This window comes from Cyprinodon variegatus, unplaced genomic scaffold (assembly GCF_000732505.1).
Source record: "Cyprinodon variegatus isolate N-32 unplaced genomic scaffold, C_variegatus-1.0 Scaffold1046, whole genome shotgun sequence".
Classification (NCBI taxonomy): Eukaryota; Metazoa; Chordata; class Actinopteri; order Cyprinodontiformes; family Cyprinodontidae; genus Cyprinodon; species Cyprinodon variegatus.
In genome coordinates this window covers 123,945-132,054 of record NW_015151499.1, presented here as the reverse complement: position 1 = coordinate 132,054, position 8,110 = coordinate 123,945, and the positions used below count along the sequence as shown (strand labels likewise).

General features: G+C 40.1%; 1 protein-coding gene across 1 annotated transcript in view; it reads right to left on the bottom strand.

Annotated features, from left to right (window-relative positions):
• Positions 1-7,418, bottom strand: part of wipi1 (WD repeat domain, phosphoinositide interacting 1) — an 11,381-nt gene extending 3,963 nt beyond the window's left edge. Inside the window, exons 1-8 of the mRNA XM_015399781.1 lie at positions 7,030-7,418; positions 5,733-5,815; positions 4,574-4,743; positions 4,394-4,490; positions 2,185-2,282; positions 2,015-2,107; positions 1,871-1,941; positions 1,219-1,326 (exon numbers count right to left, since the gene is read on the bottom strand). Coding sequence (XP_015255267.1) covers positions 1,219-1,326; positions 1,871-1,941; positions 2,015-2,107; positions 2,185-2,282; positions 4,394-4,490; positions 4,574-4,743; positions 5,733-5,815; positions 7,030-7,109 — 800 coding nt within the window. The 5' untranslated portion in view covers positions 7,110-7,418. The remainder of the gene's footprint in view (positions 1-1,218; positions 1,327-1,870; positions 1,942-2,014; positions 2,108-2,184; positions 2,283-4,393; positions 4,491-4,573; positions 4,744-5,732; positions 5,816-7,029) is intronic.
• Positions 7,419-8,110: the final 692 nt, after the last annotated feature.

Sequence of the window (8,110 nt, the reverse complement as noted above, 5' to 3'; positions counted from 1 at the left end):
GCCAGTCTGTCACAGGGCAACACAGAGACAAACAGGACAAACATCCATTCACACACACACTCACACCTAAGGAGAATTTAGAGAAGCCAATTAACCTTACAGTCGGGGTTTTGGACTGTGGGAGGAAGCCGGAGTACCCAGAGAGAACCCACGCATGCTCAGGGAGAACATGCCAACTCCATGCAGAACCTTCTTGCTGCAATGCAGCAGTGCTACCCACTGAGCAGCCCGGGTCTGGACCATTTCATTGTAACAGGCTTCTCCAGACCTTTTCACCTTTTTCACATCAGCAGCTCCTAACTGTGAAAAGAACAGAGCCCCAGTGCTGAACCTGGCAATTCTTTTTCTCTGGCAACTGCCAATTGAGCTCCATGCTGCCGGTGTTCTGTCAGACCAGCATACCGATAGTCAATATGCATGAGCAAGATGTCAGATTTTCCCTTTAGTTTTGTATGAAAAATAGACTTTAAACTACCTTGATGGGTGTTTACCCCTTTAGTCATGTACAAAAAAACTAAGTAATTAAATTATTTTTTGTACATGACTAAAGGGATATAATCAAAAGAGAGAAACAAGACCAGAGTGTTTATGGGAGATTCTTTCACTCGATGGCGTAGACTGAAAGAACAGGTCAGGCTTCCCCCTGATGCCTTGGTTGCTAAGGAAAAGTTTGGCATGCTATTTGGAGAAATCCATTTCACATCACTGCTGGTAAAATTTATCTACCTCTAAATTGTAGCTTTTCGGAGAAGATACGTTTATTTAGTCTGTAATTTACACCGTTAGTAGTTATATGGTGGCCACAGATCCTTATTTATCTCCCAAACATCCAAATTTCCACTGAAGCACACACACACATTCAAGCATGTCATGATTTTTTTAAGGAAACTTGCAAATAAAACAGAAAATATGGGTGAGATGAGATCCATCCGAGGGACCGTCTGATCATTATGTTCCTGCACTTTTTTCGAGGAAAAATGGGCTTGTGCATGCTCTTGCACGTGTTTAATAGGCGTTCCCTCTCTGGAGTGACTACAGGGTTTTGTGTGTGTATTTTTTTAAAAAGTGGAAATGGTGTGTCTTTTCAAAAATTCATGAAAATCCTCCACAATACCTGTGTATACAGTAGATACTAGCACTGAACTGGCTGCTTGTCTTACTTGCATTAACCATCCTGTGATTTGAAGGTAAAGGGAAACAATGAAGAACCATGTTCACCTTGGGCTGTGCTGTTCCAGTTTGAAGATATGAACAGTTTCCGTGTTACTGGAGGCACACAGGAACTGAGCGTCTGCACTGAAGGCCAAGGAGCTGATGCTGACGTATCTGAAGGACCAAACATTAATGAGAGCAAATTAAGTTTTACTTTTTCTTTTTAAACAAAATGGATATGTATGACTAAGATGACATATGGTAAAGTCTAGTAGAAAAACATGCAAAAAAAGAAAACAATTGGTTTGACAGTATATCTCTAAGGATAACCTCTAGAGCTGCAGTGACGTTAATTTCCTGACACTAGCTTAAAAATTCAAAATGGCCTCTATGCTTAGTTCTGACCATTTATAAATCTTTGGTACAAAAATTTTATGGAGCTGTAATAAGATGCAGAATCACAGCTTCTCCTCTTCTTTAACTAGACCACATTGATTTGAACCTCCGAGGGCGTATGAAACACATGATTGCTGGGAGATGCTGTTACATGGCCTTTCAACATCCTCAATAAGACAGCTTGACACAATACCAGTGAAAGGAGCAGTGATTTCTTTACTTCCTTCTTTTTTAAGCATTGTCTTAATTATTTTTCTCTACAAAGAGGAGTCTAATGATGGCAGTCTGCATGCACAGTTATAGAAAAGATTCAAGAACAAACCTTTTCATCCCTCGCCGAAACTCAAACAACTTTTGACCCTCTGGAACACTGAAAACTCTGATTACAGTACCCTACACAAAAGAAGAGAAAGTTCACACCTGATGTAATGGAAACCAACATAAAGGCAAAAAAATACGCCCATACCTTCTCAGATGCACTGGCCAGCTTTGTGCCAGAGGCGTTGAACGTCAGGGCCGCCAGCGGACTGTCGTGAGCTTGGATCAGAGTCACTGTGCTCTAAAAGCAAAATAAAACAATAATTTTCTAAATGCATTCATGTTGGTTCTATGGAGTCTTACAATCCTGTTCCTCACCAGGTTGTTTGCATCATAGAGTGTGATCTCTCCAATGGTGGCACTGCCAGGATAAGCCAGGAAGGAGTTACCGTGGTTGACTGACAGCGCACACAGACCTACGGTGTGGCAGGAGAAATGATCAAGAACACTTTATTGTTTTTTTTTAACACCAAATTAGTCAAAATTCCACTAAAACTAAAGTAATGATAAAACAAAAACATTTTAATGTCTGAACCAAAAAGAATCTGAAGCTTTTTACTGAAAATTGAAAGTTAAGTGCTTGATATTTAATACAAAGAAAATAGAGGCAGAAATAAATATCTTCCAACAAAGAGTACTACAAATGACTATTTCTACCTTTCATACCTACCATTTGTATTTACACATGTATAGAGTCTGGAGAAAACACCTAAATGAAAACATTTTACTGGATTAGAGAAAGACAACGAGGATAGTACTTTTTTTTTCTGGCTAAACCCATGACTTTTTGTAAAAAATAAAAACTTATACCTATTCATTTGTATGAAATTAAAACAAATAACCGGGAGAACCCGACTTGTACACATTAAATTTGGAAAAATAAGTTAAATTAGGGGTTAAATAAACAAGCCATTTCCCTATCATAACTTTTAAAAAATGTTTGCAATAACATCTGGACGATAGAGGCCTGAATGTTGAAGAGAATTATAGTGAAAATGGGCCCAATCCACTGGGGAAGATTTACTCAGTCTATTTCGATGATAAATTTAAATCAAGCTAAAGTCTTTTGAAAGTTTGCCTCTTACTGGACATCAGTCTTTGATTCAATAAATACAGTCAATCTCAATCCTTACAGTTACTTATTTTTTTTTTCCAGGATGAAATTTCTCCTGTTAACATGATTTACTGCATATTTCTTCCTTTTCTGACCTTTACTTCTATCAAGTTGCATTGAGGGATATCCATTTGTATATTGATACATATGCTTGCTTGTAGAGAGGAATTTATGTCAGTATATACAAAAATATGAATATTGATGATAAAATAAAAACAAACAGGCTCTGTTATAAGAAAAGTGTTATGATCTGCAAATGACCAAATTCAAGTATTGCAATAGGATTGTAAGTGAAATAATGTGGATTGTTTACCCCTAATTAAGTATAGAGCTCTTTCTTACAGGAGAACTACAAGCTAAGAAATGATGCAGACCGAGTTATACATAAGGTGGTTTCTAAAGGAACGCTTTTGACTCATCTCAGCAAGTATCAGGAATCCAGTTTGTGTGGTGGTTTTGTGTCTGTCTCTCCCTCCACCACCAGGTGGCGCCCTGTCATTTTTGGTCCTTTCTGCACACCTGGATCATTATCTGGAGGAGTACTTAAGCGGTGGACTGTCACTACCTCGACGCCAGAGTGTTTGCCAGTTTCAGGTACTCTAGCCAAGCTGAGTTTAGCTGTCTTTGTTTCTCTGAGTCTAACCTTGTTTTTGTCTTTGCCTTTTGGCAGGAAGTCCTCCTGCGTACTGGATGTTTGGCCTTCTTCCCCTGGAAGCATTATTATCTGAGTTCACACTGAGCAGGGGACAAACCTCCACATGTGCCGTTCAAGTCCCTCACGGAGATCCAAGTGACAGTCCAATCTATTACTCCTCCGGGTCCAAAGAATGTCTACTAGTCCACTCTTCAACATGTCCCCTCTTCTCTGGATCAACCCACACAGACTGGATTCAAATTGAGAGAAGAACCCCCTAAAACGTGAGTCCCTCACTAGCATTATCCTTACGGCATTCCAGATTCCCACGTCCCCTGAACTAATTGTTGTGATATCCTCTCCAGACTTTCTAGTTCCTGTTCACCAGCTCTCTGAGTTCCAGATCAAACCCCCTTCAACCCTAACCTCAATAAACCTGTTAAACCTTTGCCTTGCTCTCTGAGTGGTTCTCTGCATCTTTGGGTCAGACCTTTTAATAAATTCTGTTGATGAATTCCAAAACACAAAAGTTTTGAAGTTATATGACTGTGTATGCTGACAACTTTAGGCTTGGGTTATTCTGCTGCTGGGTTTGATTTAAAACTGTATGTTATATAAGTCCAAACGCAATTGTTTTTCTTCAACAATATCAAATCAAATAGGTAGCTTTGGTCTTAAGAAAGAACCTAACATTTCAAGTATAGAAAAGGGAATTTTGAATGACTGATTTAAAAACTCTACTCAAAGATGCTCCTTTATCCCACACAGCTGGAGTTTACCTGTTGGGTTGACTGGTGTGTTAAGCAGGGTCTTGAGTAATTTCATGTCTCTGATATTGTGGATGTAGATGGACTCTTCCAGGCACACGACGAGTCGCTGATGTCAACATATGACAGACCAAATGATCAGCAAAACAATGCAGCTAAACAGAAGCAGAAAGATCAACCAGGTGTTCTTACCTGTCTGTTCAGCTTGACCGAGAGGATGTTGTTGGAGTAGCTGTAGTTACATATTTCTGTACCCTTCTTGAAGTGGTAGACGTTCATTCGACGGGGCAAGGAAAGACTGACCACAACAACCAGACTGCTGGAGAACAGTCGCTCCACTATATAGACATCTGGGCATTCCACTGAGGGACAGAAATAAGAGGAACATTTAATATTAAATAGATTCATTTATCTTTAAGGAAGACCCTATGGGTACTTTGGAAAATAGACTGAAGACTTTCTTTTGAAGAAGTTAATTGTTAAAGGCTCTCAGGTTATCTTGAGCATCTCTGTATTCATGCTGCTAGATACTGGGGGTGCTGGAGGACAACCCAACCACTTGTATTTATTTAAGCATTATTCTCCATCTATAGGGCAGTGTTGGCCTAGTGGTTAAAGCAATGTGCTTGTGCTCTGAGAAGGTTGCATTACTCGGTTTGAGCCCCACAGCCTGCACTTTGTGTCCCTGAGCAGGAAACGTACCCCCTGATTCCTCCCCAGGCGCCGCACAAACGAAGCTCAATGCTCCCCAAGGGGATGGGTTAAGATGCAGAACAAAATGGTTTTCATTGTGAGATCAATGATGTTCTATTATTTATAATAACATTTATTTATTTTTTCTTTCTGTTATCTCTATCCACAAAAGGTGGTCCTGATCTGTGTTTGTTCTTTGTTCTCCTGGATGAAGCATTTATTGCAACATTACTGTCTTATAGAGTGTAAACTGATGGAAAGAAATTCAGTTATTGAATCCACTCATGTTTTCACTTACATCATACCAAGGGTGCATTTATACATTATTTGCAAGCATAAATGTTAGCGATATAATATTTGACTATTTACTCAACTATGTAAATGGAGACTTTCATGCAGGAACAAACTAATTTGGCATTTATCATTTATTCATTGTTGAGCAGTCATGATGTAATGTGTTGGACTCACTTTATGAACAATGTGAACCTGATAAAGTCTGTGATAACTGCTTAGATAGTGACTCTTCGAACAGACAAATAGTGCAGTGGGATAGAGAGATAGATAAACAGAAAGAATATAAGTACAAAATGCATGCTAGACACAGAGTAGAAGTTATGTGTCATGGTGACATAAGCACAAAAAACAGGCCAGTCCATACCTCCCTCATGGATACAGTCCAGTTTGTCCACAGTTGTGACAGAGAAGAGTCGGTATCCCGTTTTTGTGCCAACAGACAGAGAACTACGATCAAAACATACACACAATGAGAACGATGATCTAAACATACTTCACAGACTTGGTCTTGGAAGTCTTAATTTGAGAAGGAACAAAGCCCTAAACATTTAGCTAGAGTCAGGACAGATTGGTTTATGTCAAAGTATATTCATGCATTGGTATAGCATAGTCAACCTAGTTATTAATCAGTAGCAAAACAGGAAAATGTTGGTTTATAAAAGCTCTCTGCAGAATGGATTTCAAGCCAGTTTGCAAAAGAAAGCAAATAAAGCCTTACTAGAGGCCATACCTCATTGGACCTGCAGCTATGGTTTCAGCAAAGTTAAAAGACCAAGAATTGGTTTTAGCCTTTACAATTATCCCCTAACTTTTTTAAATTCCCAGTAAAAACGTTGAGGGTTAATTTGAGATATTATCAGGGCATATTAAAGTTTATGGAGTAATGCATTCATTTTATAAGGGGGTTGTAGGCCTAGTGGTTAGAGCAGTGCGCTTGTGCTCTCAGAAGGTTGGAAGTACCCGGTTCGATCCCTGCAGTCTCCACTCTGGGTTCCTGAGCATAACCCTTAACCCCACACTGCTCCCTGGGTGCCACACTATGGCAGCCCACTGCTCCCCATGGGGATGGGGTAAATATAGAGTGAATTCCCCCATTGTGGGACAATAAAGGGATTTTTACATTACATTTGTAATGTATAAAAGAAGTTCTAGTTCAACTATTGCCTGAATAAAAACGGCCAGTGGTGCTTAATTTATTTGTGGCTTGTCTTATGACATCACACAAACCTTTGCCACCTAATTAGTAACATTTTAAAAGTCCTGCAGAAAATAATAGTTTAATAAAGACAATCACCCCAGAGTTGGATAGATAGAAGGTAGCATTGTTTGCCACCTACATTATTATTCTACTGAATGCTGATTATACATTAATGTTAAAGCAGTGAATTAGGTTAGATTACAAACTGGCCACTTTGATGTGCAACAGGCCCTGAAGATTAACACAGTGGCCTAATTTACATCAAGCTTATCTTCAAGTTGCGATGTTCCGATTAAAAAGCCTTCGGTTTTGTTCTTTTTGCTTTCTGCTTCAGTGTTATGTCAGAAAATGTAACTATTGCTTTGCAGCAATGGCTGGAAGTCGTTATGCAACTGCTTGAACAGCTCGAAGGGGCTTTGAGTTTTCACAGGGCCCGGACCGGACCGGCCCGCAGCTTGCTTACGTGGTGTCCTGGTTGAAGGAGGCGCAGATGAACTGGGGATGCGCTCCGGGCCCCTCCGGTAACGTCTCCTGGTTCTCCATCCGAGCCAGTTGGTCCTCTATGGTCTCTCTGTCAGAGGTTGAAGGCCTCTGGCTCGGGCTGATCCCCGCCGGAGCCCTCCGCTCCTCCTCGGCGTCCAGATTCCAAGCGCCAAGCGCCACAGTCTACAGGGAAAGGATCGTCCGCAGGGCGCTCATTACCCGGATGGTGGGCTGTACTGAACCTAAACCAGAACAAAAATCAACCGCAACATCCCCCGTATAGAATCACTGGTATCAATCAGAAATCCCGTTATTATGTGTTAATAACTTCCACTGCCATCACAGAAAAACAAAAACAGCTGATGGGAGGATGCGTCACTCTCAGCCGAGGAACGATTGGCTCATTCTAACATATCGGCCCCTCTTTCTCTGATTCCTATTGGTCAGTCTTTTTTGCGCTGACAGATGATTTGATAAAACGTCTAAACATCGTTTAGGTACTGCCTATCGAAAGGAAACAGGACATCTGATTGGTCCTTTGGCCCTTCTGTCTTATCACGAGGAATTGTTTTGGTTATTCAATTGGATAAACCCTGGGGACAAAAACAACCGGGAGGAGGGCAAAAGGCGTGCAGTATATAGTTTGAATAGCTGTGGAGCAGAGATAGCTAATGCAGACTGCTGATCCTGTTGTATAAAGTTTATACATATATTATTTATAATGGGTTTGAAAGTGTTTCTCTTTTTGTGTGTTTTAAGAATTCATAATACTTCACTTTTAAACATGGGTTGGAAACTAAAATTTTATGACAGCCTTTTTTTATTCAATGTAAATGATAATCTGAATAATGGCAGGGGTGGATTTAGGAAATTTGGGGCCCTAGGCAAAAACAGACAGGGGGCCCTCTGAATTGAGAAGACAACACATAAAAAAGACCCATTATACAGATCCAGAAATGTTTATAGAATAGACATACATTATTTGTTCTATGTTTGTCCCTCTCTTCTTGTCCCTTTTCTTCTTGTTTTCCTCTCTATGTTTTGTACTCAGCTGACTTTTC